This window comes from Pleurodeles waltl, chromosome 7, assembly GCF_031143425.1.
Source record: "Pleurodeles waltl isolate 20211129_DDA chromosome 7, aPleWal1.hap1.20221129, whole genome shotgun sequence".
NCBI classification, from domain to species: Eukaryota; Metazoa; Chordata; class Amphibia; order Caudata; family Salamandridae; genus Pleurodeles; species Pleurodeles waltl.
This window is the reverse complement of record NC_090446.1, coordinates 1548432923-1548459682: the sequence shown is the minus strand read 5'-3', so window position 1 is coordinate 1548459682 and position 26760 is coordinate 1548432923. Positions and strand designations below refer to the sequence as shown.

General features: G+C 52.6%; 1 protein-coding gene across 2 annotated transcripts in view; it reads left to right on the top strand.

Annotated features, from left to right (window-relative positions):
- BCAM (basal cell adhesion molecule (Lutheran blood group)) overlaps positions 1 to 26760 on the top strand; it is a 233016-nt gene that overhangs the window by 139381 nt on the left and 66875 nt on the right. For both annotated transcript variants that reach the window (XM_069201450.1, XM_069201449.1), the window contains exons 4-6: positions 544 to 614; positions 18299 to 18395; positions 25761 to 25943. In XM_069201450.1, coding sequence (XP_069057551.1) covers positions 544 to 614; positions 18299 to 18395; positions 25761 to 25943 — 351 coding nt within the window. The remainder of the gene's footprint in view (positions 1 to 543; positions 615 to 18298; positions 18396 to 25760; positions 25944 to 26760) is intronic.

The following is a 26760-nucleotide window of genomic DNA, read 5'->3' as shown; positions in this document are numbered from 1 at the left end:
CAGTGAGATCCATCGAAGACTCCATGGCCATCCTGAGGCGCTTACTAGCTTGGACGTAGTACCCCCCCCCCCTACACACACACAGGGCTCCAAGGACAGTTTGTCTGTGAACAAGGTGGACTGAGCTCTACTGTCCCATGGCTGACGTGACAGGTGTCCAGGACTCCGGTGACACTCCTGTGCTTGCTGGAGCTGCACAGTGGAAACCATGAAACACACCACAGGACCTGCAGGGCCACTTCTAACCGCTAGCTTATTAGAATTGCTGTTGGTGCGCCTAGCTCTCGCATCTATTTCACAGCTAGGCGCTGCACCAAGACAGGTTTCTGGTCACTCACAAATGAAACCAAAACAGTTTCCACATGGGATCACAACTAACACAACACCCCCTCCCCGTTGTGGAGTACTAACCACACGACAATGCGCTTCGGAGCACTGCAATGGGGATGGGGTATGAAGCGCTATATTGCTGCCAGGCGGTGAGAGCCATGACCCCTGGAGGCTCTGCCTGTACTGAATGTCTCTCTCTGTCTCTCACTGCAGACCCCCCTGAGGTACCGGAGGTGGAGTACGCGGAGAGTGTCCTTTCTGTCATGAGGGACAGAGTGTACAAGGTGAGTGAGTGTCTCTGCCCGTCTCTTCCGCAGTCCCTGGGTCGCAGTCAGTGGGGAGACATGAGCTCGGCCTGTCCCACCCTATGTTTGGGTCTGTGAAGGAGGTGTCTCAGTCCGACCTCAGGAGGGGATCTGTGTATCTCCAGAGCTCAGTCTGTCCTACACAGAGGTGTCTCTACACCTGGTACCCAGAGCTCCCTATGTGATGTCTCCCATCCCCTCTTCTGTCCCAGTGCTCACCTGGTTCCTCCCTGAGGTGGGGGGTCTGTTTCTACACTGCATCCCTGGGTTCCCTCAGACTCTCACTGGAGGGAGGGCACTGGTGGGGGAGGGAGGGAGTGTGTCTACACCTGGTACCCAGATCCCCCTCTGTGATGTCTCCCATCTCCTTTTCTGTCCCAGTGCTCACCTGGTTCACCCTGAGGTGGGGGTCTGTTTCTACACTTCTCCCCTGAGCTCCCTCAGACTCTCACTGGGGGGGCACTGGTGGGGGAGGGAGTGTCTCTACACCTGGTACCCAGAGCTCCTTCTGTGATGCCTCCCACATCCTCTTCTGTCCCAGTGCTCACCTGGTTCACCCTGAGGTGGGGGGTCTGTTTCTACACTTCTCCCCTGAGCTCCCTCAGACTCTCACTGGGGGGGGCACTGGTGGGGGAGGGAGGGAGTGTGTCTACACCAGGTACCCAGAGCCCCCTATGTGATGTCTCCCATCCCCTCTTCTGTCCCAATGCTCACCTGGTTCCTCCCTGAGGTGGGGGTCTGTTTCTACACTTCTCCCCTGAGCTCCCTCAGACTCTCCCTGGGTGGGGTGCACTGGTGGGGGAGGGAGGGATTGTGTCTACACCTGGTACCCAGAGCCCCCTCTGTGATGTCTCCCATCCCCTATTCTGTCCCAGTGCTCACCTGGTTCACCCTGAGGTGGGGGTCTGTTTCTACACTGCATCAATGGGTTCCCTCAGACTCTCACTGGGAGGGGGGCACTGGTGGGGGAGGGAGGGAGTGTGTCTACACCTGGACCCAGAGCTCCTTCTGTGATGCCTCCCATCTCCTCTTCTGTCCCAGTGCTCACCTGGTTCACCCTGAGGTGGGGGGTCTGTTTCTACACTTCTCCCCTGAGCTCCCTCAGACTCTCACTGGGGGGGGCACTGGTGGGGGAGGGAGGGAGTGTGTCTACACCAGGTACCCAGAGCCCCCTATGTGATGTCTCCCATCCCCTCTTCTGTCCCAATGCTCACCTGGTTCCTCCCTGAGGTGGGGGTCTGTTTCTACACTTCTCCCCTGAGCTCCCTCAGACTCTCCCTGGGTGGGGTGCACTGGTGGGGGAGGGAGGGATTGTGTCTACACCTGGTACCCAGAGCTCCCTCTGTGATGTTTCCCATCCCCTCCTCTGTCCCAGTGCTCACCTGGTTCACCCTGAGGTGGGGGGTCTGTTTCTACACTCCATCCCTGGGTTCCCTCTGTCTCACACTGGGGTGCGTCGGGGCAGGGGGTGTCTCTTCCCCAATACCCAGAGCTTGCCTTCCTGTGTGTCCACCAGCTCTTCTGCCCCTGTGCCCCAAGGATGTGTTTTGTCCACTCTCCACCAGAGCTACCACACTGGGAAGAGAGGAAGGGGTCTCTTCTCTTCACATCCAGAGCTTCCTGTCTCCTCAGGGGAAGTGGTGGGGAGAGGGGTTCTCTTCCCCTGACCCTGAGCTCCTTCAGTCTTCTGCTGGAAGGGTAGAGGTCTCCAGATCTCCCCCAGTGCATCCTGGAGGTGCTTCTCCTGCATCTTCGCTTCTGCTCCAGCTTCATTCACGCAAGAGCGTGGAAGGGGTCTCCAGCCTCCACACCCAAAGCTCCCCCTGCCCCAAGCAGGGAGGGCTGTCTGCATCTCGCACACTTTGGTCCTGATGGATGCTTCTATCCGAAGATTCCTCACTGTTAGATTTCTTCCAGGTGCCAGGCTAGATCTGGAACTTTATAAGCACTTGGCCCCTTGCACTGACCGGTGGCATCGTTGACTCCGTGGTGGCCTTGCCCTGGTTCTTGAAGTGATGGCGCGGGGCAGTCTACACACCACCCCCGAGCGTGGACATCATCCGTGCTGTCTGCTCCTTCAGCATGGATCTGGATCTCCACTTCCAGGGTCCGCGTGCTGATTTCCTGACCCTGAAATTCTCCTGGTCTGTGTTATAGTTTGATAGGAAAATGTTTCCCCCAAAGACTACAGGCTTCAAACTGTCCCGCAGCTGCAGGAAACCGGTGTCCGTCAGGTGTCTCCTGGCACCACTTGAAGGACTCGAGCGTGCTAGGCGTAGCTGTACGCGAAAGAAACCAGGCCGCCGCGCTCCAAGGCTGATTTACTCCAACGCGTTGGTGGTGGACATCCTGTCCGCCGAAATCCACATCCCGTAGAATAGAATGGAATTTACATTTCGGTGGACGGGATATGCGTCGCCGTTGTGATGGAGTAACCCGACCACCGAGTTCTAAATCCGGCCGTACGTCTCTGACCGGGTCCTGCTTCAGGTCTCTGGTGAAGTCGAAGCCCTTTATCAACCTTCTGGAGGGGGAGCAATCCTCGTGGCCCGGTCCACCACGGGGAAAATCATCCAGTCCTCACAGTACAGACACCTCCCATGCGACACTTCAACAAACGAGGTGGAGGGATGCGAAATCGAAGCCAGGACACACTAAGGGCCTGGTTTAGATACTGGCAGAGGGGAATACTCGATCACAAGTGTGACGGATTTCTGGTCCGCCATACTACGATCCCATTATATCCTACATCACGCTTGTGACAGACTAACCTCTCTGCAAACTCTAAATCAGGCCCTAAGGCTCTTGACGTGACTCACCCTTCGGGTGGTTCCTCTGGCACTCAACCATCTGACAGGCTCTCGGGGTGTCAGTGTGGAGAGCTCAGCAGACAGCGCTTATTGGACTACAGGTGGCATCGGCACCCAGAGGTGCTCCAAGGCATCTGCATGAGGTGGGTGCACCTTGGGGAGCTCTTTTTCCACAGACTCAGTACGTCCGGGTATCACACCCTCAGGAAGAGTTCTGCTGTGAGGGGCCTGACCTCCTTCAGAGCTCCGTTGCACCAGTTTCCTCCTCAGTGCTGTCTGGGGGACCCGTGTTCCCTACAGTGGGACTGTGGTCTTCAGTAGGCCTTGCCACCGGTTCTTCCAGGGTTCTCAAGGTCAGAAGGGGCTCGGGACCCGCACTGGGGCAGGAGTGTGTGGTGCCCCGACTTGCTGAGCCTTAGTGTTTCCCTTACACTCCGTCTTCCTCTTTAGAAACAACTTCTGCTCCTGAAGCAGGGCAGGATTCTGCACCCAGAACCCCACAAGCTGCACCTTCATACCTGGAGATTGAGCAGAGCCAGTAGTTCAGACCGGTCTTCGGAATTAGTAGGTTTTTTCTTAAGTGCTCGATGCTCATTTCCCAGTTTTATTTAGAGTGCTCACTGGGTAAGGTTTGTGTCCTGGTGTGAGAACCATCTGGTTGACACACTTCAGGTGTAGGTATGTGATGTGCTCTTGTGTTGCCAAAGTTAAGAGTTACACTTCGGCCTTCAATGTTCGCGGCCTCATCCGTAGTTTACGTCGCCGGTTGGAATGTGTTTCCCGAAAGGGCTTCCATATATTTCCTGTGCCACCCTTTATCATGCCACAGGTTCCCTAAACTCGGGCGTCACATTTTTGTTTTTATAATCATTTTTTAGTGAGATTTTGTGGATTGAAACATCATCATACGAAGTCTTCGGTCCGCAGTAGCGTCAGCAAGGGGCTAACACATCAACGTTGCACCCTCCCCCGTCAGCATGTGGCAAAGACATCTAGGAAGAGAAGGCAAAAAGAACGGAAAACTAGAACCAAAGGAAGAGTAATTGGGGCTCATCAGTCCGACACGATTAGGAAGATGGGGTGAGACTCCTCGAGACAAGGGGAGACCATATTCCCTCAAATACCGCAGTTGGGTGCAGAGGACGATAAGTTATCTCCTCAAGTGAGGCTGTGCCCCCATCTCATGCATGAGGAAATGGGGTGTATTTTATGGTGTGGTTGAGCGACCTCACCCTGTAATTCACTTACCAGCCCCTTTAGTACCAGTCGGTTTCGCTGGTGGAACCCTTAACATAATCCTGGGTACCAGTGGCTATGACTAGTCAAGCCTACACAAAGGAACAGGTGTTAAGCATTTAAAATGCACCAAAAAAATTAAAGAAATACACAAGACACTCAAAAAGTCTGAACCAATGTATAAAACTAGAGTATATTGATATGTACTCGACACCATAACACAAAAGAACCGCTGTATGGTTCCGAAGATACAGCAGTTACAAGATATGGTAAATATGAACTTTTTTACTTATCCGTGAACAAGTATTGGCAGATTCAATTGAAGAAAAACTTGATTAATTGTCAATGAGGTTCCTTTCAGTCACTTTATGTGACCATCTTCAGCAGGGTGCCGGTCAACAGGACCTTCAAGATCTTAAAGAACAGTTACCTCAGCGGAGGAAGCAGTCCTCCATCAGTTCCAGGCACTTTTATCCTCTTGTCATAGGTTCATATAGATGTGGTCCTGATGCAAGGGATACAGGATGCTGATGATCCTCAAGGATGCTGTGGATGCTTTGCGGTCACCAGGGCCTTTCTGCAGCTGCTCTTTTATCCACAAAACTTTAAGGTGTCATGGGAACAGGAGTTGTAATCCGTCAAACTCCTCACTGTCATGGTAGAAGTCCACTTACCACTAGGCTATCAGTCGTCCGTACAGAGCAGAATCCTTCCTGTAAAATAACTTTACTTCTTGGTAACCAGGCTGCTCTCCAGTGACTGTCCTGGGCCCAGCAGACTCGGGTGCTACTTTGTGCTTCAGGTCTCGGTCTCTGGTGCTGTATGGTGACGAGTGGCGGCAGTGCGAAAATCTGGGCTACCAACTTGGGCTACCAACTGGGCTACCAACTTGCCCTGGCAGGCTTCTTCAGCTGCTGTGGCTCTCTGCTGTGGGCAGGAGGCCCTCGCCCTGGCAGGCTTCTTCAGCTGCTGTGGCTCTCTGCTGTGGGCAGGAGGCCCTACAGCAGACCCCTGGAGTCTCTTGCTTCGTCTGGGCTTGGGAAATGACGTCTCCATGAGCAGGATACAGTAGGCAGAGTCCCTTTTCCATGTCGGTGCAGCCTGTCTTTGCCGGGCCCTTGATGCAAGAGGGCAGTCTTTCTTCCATCCTCTTCCGCAGTCCAACCAAATCGGAGTTCTTAGTAGAAGGGGCACAGTTTTTATGCTCAATAAGTGTCCCCATGGTAGGATGAGGTTGATTGGGTACCAGGTTCCCTCCCTCCTGAAGACCACTTTATGCGAAGTGTGGCTACGGGCTCTCCCAGAATGCGCCAGGCTGGCCGCTTCCGACATGCCTGAACCCCTCACTTGGTGTACAGAGCTCCCTAGCCCAACCTAGTGGTGTGGCTACCAAGAGGGCTACAAGCCCCTGGAAGACCGGTTTGATGACTGGTTCTCCTCCGAGTGCCAGCATGTCTACCTAAGCAAAGGAGCAGCCCCTCTCCCGAGTGTTTACCACCCGCTCTTCAAGGCGGCTTCTCCTTTGAAGGTTTTGGGCCAACACTGGTGCTGCTTCCTGCCAAGGAGGGGTAACACCCGTGCGGCTTCTTGTCAGGCAAAGGCAGCGCCTTTCTCCCGCACAGACCTCGATTGTGTCCTTGACGTCCGCGCAGGAGGACAGAAAGTGGACTCGGGGCAGGCCCCATGTGCAACCGGGATTTAAGGCAACAAAGTGGCAAACTTTGTCAGAGTGGCACACTGCAACAAGTTATTTTCATTTGAACTTGGCATCAAGTTGGGCTTGATGTGACGAGTTGTTTGATCCCTTAGTACCCACTTTAATAGGCGAAGACGGAGGTCAGTGGGGCTCACGCACCAGCCTGCAACTCTGCACGTGCCAATGGGGCAACAGGCCTTTGCACAATAAAAATTACAATTATAGGTTTTTAGAGTTGGATCATGTAAAAACATGTTTCACATTTTAATATACAGCACCCTGTAATAGGGCTTGCTAGGCCTCCCTTAGGGGTGACTCATGATGTACTTGGTGTGACTCATGTACATTAAAAGGGCTACTTGGCTTTGAAATTACTTTAAATGGCAAAACTCGAGTTAGCAGTTTAAAACTGTCCTTACACTCTGTATTGGGAACCTGAGAGCCATGTTTTACCGTGTTCACACCCAGGTTGGCACAGACAGTGCTGCAGTCCCTGGGTAGACCCTCTAACTTACAGGACCTGGGCAACCTTGGCACAGTATTCCAGGGAGTTACAAGTGAGTTAGCCTATGCCAGTCGAACATAAGCCGATCAAACCGTTCAGGTGCAAGGCACAGGCACTTTCAGAGTCGAAAGGCAGCAGCATCAGTCCAAAGCTTTGGGGTGACTACGTGAAAAGAGGCATTTCTTTCCGAGATGGATCCTGTCAGATTGGTTAGGGGCACCCTCTGCACCTGCGAGGATGGCCATCGTGGCCACTGACGCGTCCTACCCACTGCTTTGTACGATGTCCGGAGAATCGCGAAGAAACATCCGTGCTACTGTTGCATTGGGTGTAAAATGAGGCCAGCCGGATCGCCCCGTCTCCGTCGGGCTGCAGGGGGGCTATGTTGGCCCCCGGCAGTCTGTGTGGGGACCAGTGCCAGTCCTGTAGCCATTTAAAGAAACTAAACTTGAGCCGGGCCTCGCGCAGGCCCCTGTTGTGTCCAGAATCTGGAACCAGTGTGTGTCAGGAGGCTCTGTCATTGGTCCAGAAGGGATTTCCGGAGGGATCTGAGGGCAGATTAATGAGCGATGCAGAGCTCAGTCCGGAAATGACCCCTGTGTAGGAACTCCACCCCTCAGTAAATCCTGGACTCCTGGTTGGGAGAGTGGGGGTCCAGCAGGCATGTTCTTCAACTGGAATTCATTCCAGGGATCTCTTGCCCCAAGGGTGACTTTCTTTTGTAGCTCAAAGGATTTAAACTGACCACATGCCATAGCTGAGCTGTTGTTTGATGCCACGCCCCCTCCTGGCCCTTGCACACTGTCGCTTGCTCATCAACTTGGAGGGATTTACTGGGCCAGGTAGGGGCTGTTTCAGCAGCCCCCAGGAGCTGATGCCTCGGCCCCCTACCAGCTGATGCCTCGGCCCCCCCAGGAGCTGATGCCTTGGCCCCCCAGGAGCTGATGCCTCGGCCCCCTACCAGCTGATGCCTCGGCCCCCCCAGGAGCTGATGCCTCGGCCCCCCCAGGAGCTGATGCCTTGGCCCCCCAGGAGCTGATGCCTTGGCCCCCCAGGAGCTGATGCCTCGGCCCCCTACCAGCTGATGCCTCGGCCCCCCCAGGAGCTGATGCCTCGGCCCCCCCAGGAGCTGATGCCTCGGCCCCCCCAGGAGCGGATGCCTCGGCCCCCCCAGGAGCGGATGCCTCGGCCCCCCCAGGAGCGGATGCCTCGGCCCCCCCAGGAGCGGATGCCTCGGCCCCCCCAGGAGCGGATGCCTCGGCCCCCCCAGGAGCTGATGCCTCGGCCCCCCCAGGAGCTGATGCCTCGGCCCCCCAGGAGCTGATGCCTCGGCCCCCCCAGGAGCTGATGCCTCGGCCCCCTACCAGCTGATGCCTCGGCCCCCTACCAGCTGATGCCTCGGCCCCCCAGGAGCTGATGCCTCGGCCCCCAGGAGCTGATGCCTCGGCCCCCAGGAGCTGATGCCTCGGCCCCCCCAGGAGCGGATGCCTCGGCCCCCCCAGGAGCTGATGCCTCGGCCCCCCCAGGAGCTGATGCCTCGGCCCCCCCAGGAGCTGATGCCTCGGCCCCCCCAGGAGCTGATGCCTCGGCCCCCCCAGGAGCTGATGCCTCGGCCCCCTACCAGCTGATGCCTCGGCCCCCTACCAGCTGATGCCTCGGCCCCCCAGGAGCCGATGCCTCGGCCCCCCCAGGAGCCGATGCCTCGGCCCCCCCAGGAGCCGATGCCTCGGCCCCCCCAGGAGCCGATGCCTCGGCCCCCCCAGGAGCCGATGCCTCGGCCCCCCAGGAGCCGATGCCTCGACCCCCCAGGAGCCGATGCCTCGGCCCCCCAGGAGCCGCCCCCCAGGAGCCGATGCCTCGGCCCCCCAGGAGCCGATGCCTCGGCCCCCCCAGGAGCCGATGCCTCGCCCCCCCCCAGGAGCCGATGCCTCGGCCCCCCCAGGAGCCGATGCCTCGCCCCCCCCCCAGGAGCTGATGCCTCGGCCCCCCAGGAGCCGCCCCCCAGGAGCTGATACCTCGTCCCCTCAGGAGCTGATGCCTCGGCCCCCCAGGAGCCGATACCTCGTCCCCTCAGGAGCTGATGCCTCGGCCCCCCAGGAGCCGATGCCTCGGCCCCCCCAGGAGCCGATGCCTCGGCCCCCCCAGGAGCCGATGCCTCGGCCCCCCCAGGAGCCGATGCCTCGGCCCCCCCAGGAGCCGATGCCTCGGCCCCCCCAGGAGCCGATGCCTCGGCCCCCCAGGAGCCGATGCCTCGGCCCCCCAGGAGCCGCCCCCCAGGAGCCGATGCCTCGGCCCCCCAGGAGCCGCCCCCCAGGAGCCGATGCCTCGGCCCCCCAGGAGCCTATGCCTCGGCCCCCCAGGAGCTGATGCCTCGGCCCCCAGGAGCTGATGCCTCGGCCCCCCAGGAGCCGCCCCCCAGGAGCTGATACCTCGTCCCCCCAGGAGCCGATGCCTCGGCCCCCCAGGAGCCGATGCCTCGGCCCCCCAGGAGCTGATGCCTCGGCCCCCCAGGAGCTGATGCCTCGGCCCCCAGGAGCTGATGCCTCGGCCCCCCAGGAGCCGCCCCCCAGGAGCTGATACCTCGTCCCCCCAGGAGCTGATGCCTCGCCCCCCCAGGAGCTGATGCCTCGCCCCCCCAGGAGCTGATGCCTCGGCCCCCCAGGAGCTGATGCCCCGGCCCCCCAGGAGCTGATGCGTTGGACCCCCAGGAGCTGATGCCTCGCCCCCCCCCAGGAGCTGATGCCTCGGCCCCCCAGGAGCTGATGCCTCGGCCCCCCAGGAGCCGCCCCCCAGGAGCTGATACCTCGTCCCCTCAGGAGCTGATACCTCGTCCCCTCAGGAGCTGATGCCTCGCCCCCCCCAGGAGCCGATGCCTCGGCCCCCCCAGGAGCTGATGCCTCGCCCCCCCCAGGAGCTGATGCCTCGGCCCCCCAGGAGCTGATGCGTTGGACCCCCAGGAGCTGATGCCTTGGCCCCCAGGAGCCGATGCCTCGGCCCCCCAGGAGCCGCCCCCCAGGAGCTGATACCTCGTCCCCCCAGGAGCCGATGCCTCGGCCCCCCAGGAGCCGATGCCTCGGCCCCCCAGGAGCTGATGCCTCGGCCCCCAGGAGCTGATGCCTCGGCCCCCCAGGAGCCGCCCCCCAGGAGCTGATACCTCGGCCCCCCAGGAGCTGATGCCTCGGCCCCCCAGGAGCTGATGCCTCGGCCCCCCAGGAGTCGATGCCTTGGCCCCCCAGGAGCTGATGGAGCTGATGCCTTGGCCCCCCAGAAGTCAATGCCCCGGCCCCCCAGGAGCTGATGCCTCGGCCCCCCAGGAGCTGATGCCTCGGCCCCCCAGGAGCTGATGCCTCGGCCCCCCAGGAGCCGATGCGTTGGACCCCCAGGAGCTGATGCCTTGGCCCCCAGTGCAGAGGGTTCAGTGGGCGTGGGGGTCGCCTTTCCCACCTTCATCGCCAGGGCCCTGTAAGTCGCACTTTAGAAGACATTCTGTCGACACCCAACCAGGGCTCTAGGTGGTCACCCTGGCGATGAGCGCTCCTGAGACCCCGCAGAGCTCTCCTCTGAAGCTGCTCACCATGGAGACTCATTTCACCGGTTCTGCAGGTCATGTCCCTGCAGCTTCTCTCCACCACCCTCCTCCGCGGACAGACTGGTGCTGTGGACCTTCTTCATACCAAACGTGGTCACTGCTCTGCCTGGGAGGGCTGAGAACTCTTCCCACGCTTCACCTCAAGCGCATCTTTCTAGGGATCAGCAGCCACTGCGCCTGTTTGATGCAGAGAGTAACTTCACCTCTTACTCTGAACAGACCTTGGGTCGGATTTAGAGTTTGCCGGACTGGTTACTGCTTCACAAATGAGTGGGATATTCCGTCCGCCGCATCACAGTGTCCATTCGATATAATAAAATAATAATACGACGGACAGGATAACTGTCACGTTTGTGACCGAGTAACCCATCTGCCAAAGCCTAAATCAGTCCCTAAGTCTTAGTAGGGGGGGGTGATTGTTTCTTTGTGCACAAAGAGACTACGGGCAGTTCGGAAGCCAACGTGTTCGACATGGATCGCGGTGTGCGTAAACGTGCGTTCACTTTGGCCCATCCATCGGAGGCGCGGCTGCCTCCACGGCTTTGGCAAGAGGTGCTCCAGTCTTAGACACCTGCCAGGCGGTGACCTGGAGATCCACCTACATCTTCACCTCGTCTTCCTGTTTTGATTCTCAAGTGCACCAAGGTCTCCATTTTGCCTGGTCAGCTCTGCAGATCTTCTAGTGTAAAGTCCGCTCTTCGCACCCATCCGTAGGAGATGCTGGTTTGTTATTTATTCAGAAGGTGAGGAATCTGCAGTAAAAAGTATTGATCAGAAGACGTTCCTTACCTTCAATAACTCTATTTGTGATGGATTCTCTGTTTATTTAACAGCAGGTCCATCACCACCATCTCTTTCCAGTTCTGTGAAGTGCACTTTTAGGATTCAAAAATGTCCCACCCAAGGTTCAACACGTGGCCATGTTTGCTAATTGTCATGTTTGCTCAGCGTCTGAGGACGCCGAAGGGTTAAAGACAATGGAGATCAGCACGGCCGCCTCACCTTAGGAGGCGTTGCAAGGCGGCTGCAGAGTCGATGGCATCACCTGCCAGCGCACAGGAGCCACGCTCAGAAACTTCTGAGTCCAGTCTGGTGCCGGGAAATTAAAAGAATGAGGAATCTGCAGCTCGAGGGACCACCAGAAACCGAAGATAGGTAACCGCTCTTTTGCAACGTGAATCTTTCCCTATCCACCTGCTGTGCATGATTTCACCATCTGGTGGTTGGGTCAGGACTCCTTCTCCTTTTATCCTCCTTCTATTTTATTTATTTATTTATTTTTCTGGGTGTCGTCCATCCCCATTTGATGGTATGTCTTCCCCCTGTGACATCAGAAGTGCCCCCGGAAGCCTTGTGCAGGGTCGCCAGCTTCAGATTTCTTTTCCTGCAGCCCTCTCCGGAAACAGAAGCGGGAGCTCGACTAACACTGAAGAAGATTGAGGAGTTTGACAAATCATCAAGCTCAACCCTGAGGAAAACTAAAAACCACTATAAAGGAACTAGCCCTTGTAGAGAATGGATAAGCACAGATGGACAGTGGGAAACAAGTAGACGGCCACTGGGGGATCGAGGGCGCGCTGGAAGAAAATGTAGCCGGGGCTGGAATCATTGAGGGAAAATACTTTAGGATCTGCTCCGTGTGCCACCATGAATGTGCCCAAAAGAGCAGCTAGAAGGTCTGCAGCATCTGCTCACAGAAAGATCACAGCACTGGAAGTTGCAAGGTTTGAGCTGAATCTCAGCCTTGGACACAATGCGCAGTCACAGAAAAAAGAAACCTTTCCCTAAGAGTCCGGGGTTGTCGAGCGATGATGATGGAAATGTTGAGGACTCCGCGGTAGCTCAAGGGGAAGGATCCGGTGTTGATTGGACATCCTCAAACCAGAAGCGAAACAGCTGCAGAAAAAGCCATCCAAAGAGGTCGACCACATAAAACCTGTTGAGGTAACCCTACAGAAAGACATAGATCCAAGCTGAGGCATTCGGACTCTATGTCGTGAAGGACACCCTCGACACCCAAACCCTTGACAAGCAAGAGGAAATTGAACAAAATCCCCCTCCCCACCCCGAATCCCGATAGAGACACCAATGGAGGACATCCCTTGGGTGCTGAGAAGCCGTCGAGACGGAGAGAGTGGAAAGGAGCCAAATCAAGATACTCTGACCCCAAAGAAAAAGGCGGTGCCCGGCATTGACCAGAGGGCGACTGAGGGCAGGAAAAAGAAGTGCCTGAAAGCCAAACTGGCATTGATCCTCCAGAGAAAGCAGGGTTTTGAAGGGATTCATAATCTTTTGAGCGATGACACAAAGCCACTCCGAGAAGAAACCCAGGAGGAGGAGGATCAGGCTGAGCTTGAACGTACCACACCTAAACCACAGCAAGAGGACTAAGAGGTGACGTGTGAGGAGGAGGACGTGTCCCAAGAGCGCTTGTTTGAGGACCGAGAAAGCACAGAAGGAGAATGGCAAACCTTGTGAAGGATTCCCCAGACGAGGGGGCTGAATGTCATCCTTCGAGGACATAACCCATGATGAAATCGCAATCTTCGATGCCGTGATTAAACGAGTGTCCAACAAATATGGGGTCCAGCTAGAAGAAATGCTTTTGCTTCACAATGGAGGATCGAACAGCTCCCTGTGCTGCGAAGCATCCGCGGACCATCCACGAGCACATCAGTCACTCCAAGGGTGGAGGAAAAGTCCCAGCACTTCTCTGAAGATCTCTCATACAGTGAAGGCGATGCAGTGGCTGATTGGTTCATTGCTGCCACTGCCAGGAAGCTCCGTCGCCTCTTCAGTGGGACTGCCACCTGAAAAGCAGAGCCGATGGTGGCGATGGGGAGGTGCGCAATGGCGAGTAAGGATTGGTGGCCTGCAAGCGCCAACCACACGCGAACCTAGCCACAGATCCACAATATCCACAGGATCATGCAAACTCACCAGCATTTCCTGCCCAAGGCCCCGTAACATCTCCATGTGGATCGGACGCTCCCGCTGCTGTGTTTTCCAAAAACTAAAGACAAGCAGAAAAGGCCATCCATACTCTGGAAGGCCATAGAGCAGTCAATCATTATCTGGAAAACATAAAAAATGAGGAATGCCAGCCAGTTCTTTATCTCCTTTTGAAAGTTAACAAGGGCTCACCAATAACACGAGCCACTACCACACGATGGATAGTCCAAACAATTCAAATATCTTCTGCAGAGGCAGAAACCCAGTTCGAAGGAAGGCCTAGAAGCCAATCCAGAAGGAAACAAGCATTTGCAATGCAATCGGTCTCGCATTTGCTTGAGTTAGAGCTGTTGGCATTGTAAGTGCATAACTAGACTTTTTTTGCCATATAAATTGATCAACCCTGCCACATAATTTAGTCCTCTCTGCCACGTAAATCCAGTGGCACTGCATACAACTAAAGCACTCTAGCATTTCAATACCCTAGGTATTATATGCTACGGGAAGAAAAACTGAAAATGTAAACTAGGAATCTTGAGAGGAATGGCACAAGTCAGGGTCCATAAGAAAGTTAAATTATAAATGAAGCGATCAAAAGGGATCGGTCACAAGAGAGAAAATATCCAGTAATAGAAAGATGAAGACTACTGTGAATAAAGGTGTGCTGGAGTTACGGAAGGATCCTCGAGCACTGATAGTGAGTGAAGTAAATTAACCGATGATGCGGGGGCTTCAGATGATTTCAAGCATAATTCCAGAACACAGATAAGCACAATGGGCTGTTCCAATCCTTGAACAACAGCAGGAACCAAATTAAATAAGAACTGTCAATTGTTACCACAGGCTACAAGTACATTGAATGGAGTTAGCTAGAAATAAAAAAAGTATCTTCACTCTAACAAAAGTCGTGCATTATTTCATTTTATAGCTGATGGCAAGCATGTGGCATAAAAAGCATATCCTTGTCATAACAGATTCATTTTAATATGGATAACTAGGTGGACTTTAACAACACATTCTATTGAATGTATCGAAAACATGTACAGTATGGATAACAAGCATTTAACCTAGGCAGAGAGCAGTTTCAGAACAGTGTGACCACGCTAAATCCAACTCAGAAAGTATTTTGATGGAAATATAACAAACGTTACCTTGAGGAAGGCAACAGTGTACTCCTGTCAAGTTATGCAGCACGCCAGCAGTGTCCAATCAGCCACGTGGAACGTGAGTTATAAATGTAAAGTGTCCTGTATGTCAAAGGTGCATCCTACCAGACTCGGGCATTGTTGTGTAAGGGAACGCCAGGTCGGAACTTCCTGTAGGGCAGGCTTTGTGTCATCCTGTCAGTGGATTCTAGAAGTTCCATCACACTGAGCTACTGAAACCAAATAACCTAGTACTGCAGTTTATTTGTGCTGTTCCAAATGCCTTATACAATGCACTATTAGCTGAGTGGTGTTTAAAACATTAAGTGAAAGCAATTTGAATGTTTAGCCCATGCAAAGCTCCGGGTCCCACGTTTTCACTAGGACGTTTTCTACCAGAGGAGGTCTCATCATTAGAAACGTAAAAATGCTCCTCAGCGTTGTGATGCAAAAAGAAACCTAGCCGTAGATGAATAAGGTTTCGATGGAGCAGCTCCCTTACAGCTAAGCTCCCGGTTGCCAAAAGATAACGTTTAATAAATTGAATCTCGTACCTGGGGTTTGTTTAATTCAATGGCTATATCCTGTACAGCTACGAGAAAAGTCAAATTCAGCTCGAGGATTCATGCGCAGTTTAGCTTTAGCTGAAATTGGGCGGAATACTACAAACAAACAAAAAAACACTTAATTTTAAAAGTGAAGCATGGCTTGTCTTTAAAACCGAATATGCGTCTTTGTTACCTGGAGCAGCGAAGCAGGCTAAGAAACTTCCTCTCACCGGTCAAATGTCATATCTAGTGTATACAATCCTGATTAGGTTTCATAACAACAATACATTACTTCTCAAAACAGGAAACGTTTTTGGAACAGTGGCAGCATAACGTTTGTTACTTCTTGTCTTCCAACTGGATTTTTCTTTCCAAATTGAAAGAAAAAAGCAGCGCAATCGTGCTGCTACAGTTCACTCGTAATTAAACCTATCAGCAAAAGTGCAATTAACTTCAACGGCACTTTTGCCGAAAGGTTTCATTATGAGTGAACTGTAACAGGGTCGATGTTACACAAAGCGCTGGACTTCTGCCAAGCGACATAACAAGCACTTGGAATGGAATAGTCTTGGGTTTGCTCGAGTTAGAGCTCATAGCGTCGTAAATTACTGACTGCACTTTTATTGCCATACAGACTGAAAATAACATAAGCATTTGAACTGCAATGGGTTTCGCGTTTGCTCAAGTTAGAGCTATTAGCGTTTTCTTGCCACAAACTGAAAATATAAAGTAAAACAGTTGACATAAGGGCCGGTTCAAAGCGACTCCGTGAGCTGCAGAGACAGACAAAAGGAACAAGCATTTGAAATGCAAGAACAGAAAATGTGCGAGGGAGAGTAAGGAATGGAGTAAACAAAGTTGCACATGACTGCAGATGAAAATAAGAAACATACTAGAGCCCTGTAAACAGAAACAGCCTGGAGCCACCGAAACATCCAGCGCTCTGGTCAAATGCAATTAGCCTTTGAAAAAACTAATCCCCAAGCACATGCTACATAGGCACAAGTGGAAGGGTACAAGTACTAGGGCCATGCTCCAGGGGAGGGTACAACTGTGGAAGAGGTGGGACAAAGAGCAAGGATTGACCACTAGCAAGCAAGGATTTTTTAAGGGCACTGAAACAAACAAGTGAAAAAGCAGAGACCCCACAAAGAAGCATAGAAGTATATACTAGAGTATATACAAGAGGTCTCGAATGCTCGACCTAAAAAGGAGCCACCCACTGCTTTCCAAACAAATGTATCTATTATCACATAAGGCTCCTAGTTTTTCATTTTTTCTAATTTTACAGATCAAACAGACAGAAAACAATATAGGTCCTGTCTGTCTGCATTTGTTTTTAAAAGTGGAAATTTACTGAAAATGGCGCTTCTTAGGAGTGACTTTCAAGCTGTCTTCCGTGGGTTCCAGTAGAGCGGCTAAGGAGACAGACAGGGAGTTAAAAACAGGTTGAGATTTCCCTAAATACCGGCAGATGTAAACATGCACTTGTAGGATAAAGCCGATATTGAACTTAGGGTGCAGCGTTTCGCTACATTTGGCTGCTTAATTTGGTAGAACGCGACAGGCATCAGAGTCTGAGCGCATGTTTATCAATTAAATAAATGTGGAAATCTACCATTTTACAACTCCACTTATTCTCAAGACATAAAATGAATCTGGATAAATACAGACAGAAGTATTAAAAAACTAAATACCATAAAACCAGGAGCCCTACACATAATGCATGAGGGCCTTTGGTCATCCAAACACACATTCACAAAACAGTATTGCGTGGACATTCAAGTAACAAGAAGCACAAGTTGGTCAAAGAGCACAAAAGCATCTCCTTGGACGTACATCTTCATCGCAGCCCAACCTCAAGGATAAGCAAACATCCGTCACGGAATAAATTCACAGCTTGTGAATCCAGGAAAGATTCATGCTGCAAAGAAATGGTTACTTACCTGTTGGTGTACTTTTGTGCTTGAAGAATTTTGTGGATTCACACGTGACCCACACATGTCCCAAAGTAATGAGATGGTTCACAAACAAACTATGGACTGGAAGAAAATTAAAAAAATAGTTACGCATGTTAATAACTGGATGTCTGAGAAAAACATGGACACTAAGTCGCCAAAGGCAAATAGCATCTGAAGATGGTGATCGCACACGGGGGCACCGTCTGACGTCACGGGGGAATGGGCATACTAAACGGGAACCGATGACGGCCAAACAAAACAAGGGCATGAGGATGAAAAGGGAAGTATTCCGGACCCTACCACCAGATAGAGTAATAATGCACAGCTCCGAGTAAGACACCATTTTGTTCTACACCTCTTTACTAAAAACTTTCTGTATCTCCTCTGAGGTCCCTCTTCTCTACATTGTGGGGGAGGTGTCTCTTCCTGAAACCTATAGCTAATTCTGTTCCTCCCCATCAGCTCATCTGTGTCTCTACGCAGACCTCCCTCAGCCCTCCTAGAAGCCTCTCTCACAAGAGCTTATCACTCCCTCCTTCTAGAGGCCTGCCTTTTTCTCTCCCCAGCATTCCCTCAGCCCCTCCCTAGCCGACTTTTCATCACTGACCTTATAGCTCCCTCTGTCTAATACACTAGAGACCTGTCTCTCTCTCTCTCCAGAGGCCCAACTTTCACAAGAGCTCCCTCCCGCAAGACTCTCTCCCCAGAAGTCCCTCAGTCCTTCCCTCTAGAGGCCTTTCTACCACTGACCCAAAAGCTCCCTCTATTTAATCTTCTAAAGGCCTGTCTATCACTCTTCAGAGACTTATCTCTCTCACCAGAGCTCCCTCGGTGCCGCCCAGAAGGTCCTTCAGTCTCTCCCTCGAGCAGTTTCTCTTTTATTTCCCAAACCTCCCTGTGCCTCACACTGGGGGAGGGGGATATCTCTATCCCCCTTCAAAAGCTGCTGTGTCCCACACTGGGGGTATCTCGCCCTCGAAGCTGTCGGTCTCCCATACTAGGGACTAGGGGGTCTCTCCTCCATCGAAGTTGCTTTTTAATCATCTATTTGTCCCGTTTTATCCTCTGCCTCCTTTCAAGCTTCTGTATTTCATGTTGTGGGGCAGGCAGGTGTGTCACTGGCATACTTCTAAAGCCTCCACCATTTTCCCCTCCAAAGAGGCCTCCCTCGCCTCTACACCGGATGCTATTGTGTGAGTCAAACTTGTTTTTCATTTGTAGATAGCAACCTGTACCAGCAGGAATGGAAACCCTGCTCCATCCATCACGTGGTACAAAGATGGAGGCATCCTGCCCTACCGGGCTGAACGAAATGATGGTGAGATCTCCTTGGACCTGCTCTGCCCACCCTGAGATAGCCTTCTTCTACTAGGGCCCTGAAGATGTGTCCATGTGTTTTCACCACGTTTTAGCCATTACATCCTACTCTCTATGCACCTCCTGTGTCCTCCATCTCATCATCTCACCTCTGAATGCATGCACCTTCTATGTCCTCCATCTCCTCATCTCACCTCTGAAAGCACCTCTTGTGTCCATCTCACCATCTCGCCTCTAAATGCACCTCCCGTGTCCTCCATCTCCTCATCTCACCTCTGAACGCACCTCTTGTGTCCTCCATCTCCTCATCTCACCTCTGAATGCATTTCCTGTGTCCTCCATCTCCTCATCTCACCTCTGAATGCACCCCCTGTGTCCTCCATCTCCTCATCTCACCTCTGAATGCACCTCCTGTGTCCTCCATTTCCTCATCTCACCTCTGAATGCACCTCCTGTGTCCTCCATCTCCTCATCTCACCTCTAAATGCATGCACCGCCTGTCTTCCATCTCATCATCTCACCTCTGAATGTTCCTCCTGTGTCCTCCCTCTCCTCATCTCACCTCTGAATGCACCTCTTGTGTCCATCTCATTATCTCACATCTGAATGCACCTCCTGTGTACTCCATCTGATCATCTCACCTCTGAATACACCTCCTGTGTCCTCCATCTCATCTCACCTCTGAATGCACCTCTTGTGTCCTCCTTCTCATTATCTCACCTCTGAATGCACCTCCTGTGGCCTCCATCTCATCATCTGAATCTTCCTCCTGTGTCCTCCATCTCCTCATCTCACCTCTGAATGCGCACCTCCTGTGTCCTCCATCTCCTCATCTCACCTCTGAATGCACCTCTTGTGTCCTCCAGCTCCACATGTCACCTCTGAATGCACCTCCTGTGTCCATCTCCTCATCTCACCTCTGAATGCACGCACCTTCCATGTCCTCCATCTCCTCATGTCACCTCTGAATGCAACTCCTGTGTCCTTCATCTCCTCATTTCACCTCTGAATGTACCTCTTGTGTCCATCTCATCATCTCACCTCTGAATGCACACGCCTTCTATGCCCTCCATCACCTCATGTCACCTCTGAATGCACACACCTTCTATGCCCTCCATCACCTCATGTCACCTCTGAATGCACCTCTGGTGGCCTCCATCTTATTATCTCACCTCTGAATGCACCTCCTGTGTCCTCCGCCTCCTCATCTCACCTCTGAATGCACCTCTTGTGTCCTCCATCTCATCATCTCACCTCTAAATGTTCCTCCTGTGTCTTCCATCTCCTCATTTAACCTCTAAATGCACCTCTTGGGTCCTCTACCTCATAATCTCACCTCTGATTGCACCTGTTGTGTCCTCCAGCTCCTCATCTCACCTCTGAATGCACGCACCTCCTGTGTCCTCCATCTCCTCATGTCACCTTTAAATGCACCTCCTGTGTCCTCCATTCTCATCTCACCTCTGAATGCACCTCCTGTGTCCTCCATTTCCTCATCTCACCTCTGAAAGCACCTCCTGTGTCCTCCATCTCATCATCTCACCTCATAATGCACCTCCTGTGTCCTCCATCTACCCATCTCACCTCTGAATGCACCTCGTGTCCTCCATCTCCTTATCTCACCTCTAAAAGCATGCACCTTCTATGTTTTCCATCTCCTCATGTCACCTCTGAATGCACTTCCTGTGTCCTCCATCTCATTATCTCACCTGTTGATGCACCTCCTGTGTCCTCCATCTCCTCATCTCACCTCTGACTGCACCACTTGTGTCCTCCATCTCCCCATCTCACCTCTGAATTCACCTCTTGTGTCCTCCATCTCATCATCTCACCTCTGACTGCACCTCCTGTGTCCTCCATCTCTCCATCTCACCTCTGAATTCACCTCTTGTGTCCTCCATCTCGTCATCTCACCTCTGAATGCACGCACCTTCTATGTCTTCCATCTCCTCATGTCACCTCTGAATGCACCTCCTGTGTCCTCCATCTCATTATCTCACCTGTTGATGCACCTCCTGTGCCCTCCATCTCCTCATCTCACCTCTGAATGCACCTCCTGTGTCCTCCATCTCCTCATACCACCTCTGAATGCACCACTTGTGTCCTCCATCTCATCATCTCACCTCTGAATGCACCTCCTGTGTCCTTAATCTTCTCATCTCACCTCTGAATGCACTTCCTGTGTCCTCCATCTCATCATTTCACCTCTGAATGCACCTCTTCTGTCCTCCATCTCCTCATCTCACCTCTGAATGCACGCACCTTCTATGTCTTCCATCTCCTCATGTCACCTCTGAATGCACCTCCTGTGTCCTCCATCTCATTATCTCACCTGTTGATGCACCTCCTGTGTCCTCCATCTCCTCATCTCACCTCTGTATGCACCACCTGTGTCCTCCATCTCCTCATCTCACCTCTGAATGCACCACTTGTGTCCTCCATCTCATCATCTCACCTCTGAATGCACCTCCTGTGTCCTTAATCTCCTCATCTCACCTCTGAATGCACCCCCTGTGTCCATCTCATTATCTCACATCTGAATGCACCTCCTGTGTACTCCATCTGATCATCTCACCTCTGAATACACCTCCTGTGTCCTCCATCTCATCTCACCTCTGAATGCACCTCTTGTGTCCTCCTTCTCATTATCTCACCTCTGAATGCACCTCCTGTGGCCTCCATCTCATCATCTGAATCTTCCTCCTGTGTCCTCCATCTCCTCATCTCACCTCTGAATGCGCACCTCCTGTGTCCTCCATCTCCTCATCTCACCTCTGAATGCACCTCTTGTGTCCTCCAGCTCCACATGTCACCTCTGAATGCACGTCCTGTGTCCATCTCCTCATCTCACCTCTGAATGCACGCACCTTCCATGTCCTCCATCTCCTCATGTCACCTCTGAATGCAACTCCTGTGTCCTTCATCTCCTCATTTCACCTCTGAATGTACCTCTTGTGTCCATCTCATCATCTCACCTCTGAATGCACACGCCTTCTATGCCCTCCATCACCTCATGTCACCTCTGAATGCACACACCTTCTATGCCCTCCATCACCTCATGTCACCTCTGAATGCACCTCTGGTGGCCTCCATCTTATTATCTCACCTCTGAATGCACCTCCTGTGTCCTCCGCCTCCTCATCTCACCTCTGAATGCACCTCTTGTGTCCTCTACCTCATAATCTCACCTCTGATTGCACCTGTTGTGTCCTCCAGCTCCTCATCTCACCTCTGAATGCACGCACCTCCTGTGTCCTCCATCTCCTCATGTCACCTTTAAATGCACCTCCTGTGTCCTCCATTCTCATCTCACCTCTGACTGCACCTCCTGTGTCCTCCATTTCCTCATCTCACCTCTGAAAGCACCTCCTGTGTCCTCCATCTCATCATCTCACCTCATAATGCACCTCCTGTGTCCTCCATCTACCCATCTCACCTCTGAATGCACCTCTTGTGTCCTCCATCTCCTTATCTCACCTCTAAAAGCATGCACCTTCTATGTTTTCCATCTCCTCATGTCACCTCTGAATGCACTTCCTGTGTCCTCCATCTCATTATCTCACCTGTTGATGCACCTCCTGTGTCCTCCATCTCCTCATCTCACCTCTGACTGCACCACTTGTGTCCTCCATCTCCCCATCTCACCTCTGAATTCACCTCTTGTGTCCTCCATCTCATCATCTCACCTCTGACTGCACCTCCTGTGTCCTCCATCTCTCCATCTCACCTCTGAATTCACCTCTTGTGTCCTCCATCTCGTCATCTCACCTCTGAATGCACGCACCTTCTATGTCTTCCATCTCCTCATGTCACCTCTGAATGCACCTCCTGTGTCCTCCATCTCATTATCTCACCTGTTGATGCACCTCCTGTGCCCTCCATCTCCTCATCTCACCTCTGAATGCACCTCCTGTGTCCTCCATCTCCTCATACCACCTCTGAATGCACCACTTGTGTCCTCCATCTCATCATCTCACCTCTGAATGCACCTCCTGTGTCCTTAATCTTCTCATCTCACCTCTGAATGCACTTCCTGTGTCCTCCAACTCATCATTTCACCTCTGAATGCACCTCTTCTGTCCTCCATCTCCTCATCTCACCTCTGAATGCACGCACCTTCTATGTCTTCCATCTCCTCATGTCACCTCTGAATGCACCTCCTGTGTCCTCCATCTCATTATCTCACCTGTTGATGCACCTCCTGTGTCCTCCATCTCCTCATCTCACCTCTGTATGCACCACCTGTGTCCTCCATCTCCTCATCTCACCTCTGAATGCACCACTTGTGTCCTCCATCTCATCATCTCACCTCTGAATGCACCTCCTGTGTCCTTAATCTCCTCATCTCACCTCTGAATGCACCCCCTGTGTCCTCCATCTCATCATTTCACCTCTGAATGCACCTCCTGTGTCCTCCATCTCCTCATGTCACCTCTGAATGCACCTCCTGTGTCCTCCATCTCCCCATCTCACCTCTGAATGCACCTCTTGTGTCCTCCATCTCCTTATCTCACCTCTAAATGCATGCATCTTCTATGTTTTCCATCTCCTCATGTCACCTCTGAATGCACCTCCTGTGTCCTCCATCTCATTATCTCACCTGTTGATGCACCTCCTGTGCCCTCCATCTCCTCATCTCACCTCTGAATGCACCTCCTGTGTCCTCCATCTCCTCATACCACCTCTGAATGCACCACTTGTGTCCTCCATCTCATCATCTCACCTCTGAATGCACCTCCTGTGTCCTTAATCTCCTCATCTCACCTCTGAATGCAACTCCTGTGTCCTCCATCTCATCATTTCACCTCTGAATGCACCTCCTGTGTCCTCCATCTCACCTCTTAATGCACCTCTTGTGTCCTCCATCTCATCATCTCACCTCTGAATGCACCTCCTGTGTCCTTAATCTCCTCATCTCACCTCTGAATGCAACTCCTGTGTCTTCCATCTCATCATTTCACCTCTGAATGCAACTCCTGTGTCCTCCATCTCACCATTTCACCTCTGAATGCACCTCCTGTGTCCTCCATCTCACCATCTCACCTCTTAATGCACCTCTTGTGTCCTCCATCTCCTCATCTCACCTCTGAATGCACGCACCTTCTATGTCTTCCATCTCCTCATGTCACCTCTGAATGCACCTCCTGTGTCTTCCATCTCCTCATCTCACCTCTGAATGCACCACCTGTGTCTTCCATCTCCTCATCTCACCTCTGAATGCACCACTTGTGTCCTCCATCTCATCATCTCACCTCTGAATGAACCTCCTGTGTCCTCCATCTCATCATCTCACCTCTGAATGCACCTCCTGTGTCCACCATCTCACCTCTTAATGCACCTCTTGTGTCCTCAATCTCCTCATCTCACCTCTGAATGCAACTCCTGTGTCCTCCATCTCACCATTTCACCTCTGAATGCACCTCCTGTGTCCTCCATCTCACCATCTCACCTCTTAATGCACCTCTTGTGTCCTCCATCTCCTCATCTCACCTCTGAATGCACGCACCTTCTATGTCTTCCATCTCCTCATGTCACCTCTGAATGCACCTCCTGTGTCTTCCATCTCCTCATCTCACCTCTGAATGCACCACCTGTGTCTTCCATCTCCTCATCTCACCTCTGAATGCACCACTTGTGTCCTCCATCTCATCATCTCACCTCTGAATGCACCTCCTATGTCCTTAATCTCCTCATCTCACCTCTGAATGCACCTCCTGTGTCCTCCATCTCATCATTTCACCTCTGAATGCACCTCCTGTGTCCTCCATCTCATCATTTCACCTCTGAATGCACCTCCTGTGTCCTCCATCTCATCATCTCACTTCTGAATGCACCTCCTGTGTCCATCATCTCACCTCTGAATGCACCTCCTGTGTCTTCATCTCATCATCTCACCTCTGAATGAACCTCCTGTGTCCTCCATCTCATCATCTCACCTCTGAATGCACCTCCTGTGTCCTCCATCTCCTCATCTCACCTCGTAATGCACCACTTGTGTCCTCCATCTCCCCATCTCACCTCTGAATGCACCAGCTCTGTCCTCCATCTCCCCATCTCACCTCTGAATGCACGCACCTTCTATGTCTTCCATCTCCTCATGTCACCTCTGAATGCACCTCCTTTGTCCTCCATCTCATTATCTCTCCTATTGATGCACCTCCTGTATCCTCCATCCCCTTATCTCACCTGTTGATGCACCTCCTGTGTCCTCCATCTCCTTATCTCACCTCTGAATGCACCTCCTGTGTCCTCCATCTCCTTATCTCACCTCTGAATGCACCACTTGTGTCCTCAATCTCATCATCTCACCTCTGAATGCACCTCCTGTGTCCTCCCATCTCCTCATCTTACCTCTGAATGCACCTCCTGTGTCCTCCATCTCACCTCTAAATGCACGCACCTTCTATGTCTTCCATCTCCTCATGTCACCTCTGAATGCACCACTTGTGTCCTCCATCCCCCATCTCACCTCTGAATGCACCTCCTGGTGCCCTCATCTCACCTCTAAATGCACGCACCTTCTATGTCTTCCATCTCCTCATGTCACCTCTGAATGCACCTCCTTTGTCCTCCATCTCATTATCTCTCCTGTTGATGCACCTCCTGCGTCCTCCATCTCCTCATCTCGCCTCTGAAGGCACCGCCTGTGTCCTCCATCTCCTCATCTCACCTCTGAATGCACCTCTTGTGTCCTTCATCTCCTCATCTCACCTCTGAATGCACCTCCTGTGTCCTCCATTCCCCCCATCTCACTTCTGAATGCACCTCTTGTGTCCTCCATCTCCTCATCTCACCTCTAAATGCACACACCTTCTATGTCTTCCATCTCCTCATGTCACCTCTGAATGCACCTCCTGTGTCCTCCATCTCATTATCTCACCTGTTGATGCACCTCCTGTGTCCTCCATCTCCTCACCTCACCTCTAAATGCACGCACCTTCTATGTCTTCAATCTCCTCATCTCTCCTCTGAATGCACCTCCTGTGTCCTTCAACTCATCATCTCACATCTGAATGCACCTTCTATGTCCTCCATCTCCTCGTGTTACCTCTGAATGCACGCACCTCCTCATCTCACCACTTAATACACTTCTTGTGTCCAGCAGCACCTCATCTCACTCTTGAATGGATGTGCCTCCTCCATCCTCCACCCCTCGGCTCACCTATGAATGCGTGCATCTCCTGTGCCCTCCATCTCCTAGTCTCACCCCTGAATGCACACACCTTTTATGCCTCCATCCCTTTGCCTCACCCATGAATGCACTCAACTCCTATATCCTCTCTCTCCTGTGAAGTCACACGCCTCCTGAGCCCTCCATCTCCTCCGTTTACCCTAGTCTCAATCTCATCCTCTTGTTTATTTGAAGACATGTTTATGGTGTCCCGCACGGTGAAGGAAGCGTCCGGCCTGCACTCTGTCTCCAGCATTCTGTATCTAAGACTCACCAAAGCAGACAAGGACTCTATATACTACTGCATGGTGCAGTACCCGATGCCGAAGGGCAAGACGGAGAGCCTCATGTCGGAGAAGTTCAACCTGACACTGCACCGTGAGTTTCATTCAGCTCCTTGTATTGCATCGGGATCCCTTCCCCTGTGAGTGCTCTGGCTGTACTGCTGCAAGCATGCCTTCTCTTCCTCAGTATGCGCTCCTTCTCTATTGCAGCAAGGTGCATAATCCTCCTCTGCATGTGACCCTTCTCCAATGCATCTGCCACTGCATACTGACTGCTTCTAACATGCCATGCCCTCCGCATCTGCCGCTGCATACTGACTGCTTCTAACATGCCATGCCCTCCGCATCTGCCGCTGCATACTGACTGCTTCTAACATGCCATGTCCACCGCATCTGCCGCTGCATACTGACTGCCTCTAACATGCCATGCCCACCGCATCTGCCGCTGCATACTGACTGCTTCTAACATGCCATGCCCTCCGCATCTGCCGCCGCATACTGACTGCCTCTAACATGCCATGCCCACCGCATCTGCCGCTGCATACTGACTGCTTCTAACATGCCATGCCCACCGCATCTGCCGCTGCATACGGACTGCCTCTAGCATGCCATGCCCTCCGCATCTGCTGCTGCATACTGACTGCCTGTAACATGCCCACCGCATCTGCCGCTGCATACTGACTGCTTCTAACATGCCATGCCCACCGCATCTGCCGCTGCATGCTGCCTGCTTCTAACACTACATGCTCTCTGCATCTGCAGCTGCATGCAACTGCATCTAGCACTGCATGGTACCTGCATCTGCCGCCGCATGCTGACCGCCTCTAACATGCAAGGGTCCTGCCTATGCTGCTGCATGCTTACTGCCTCTATCACTGCATGCCCACTGAATCTAGTGCTGCATGTGAACT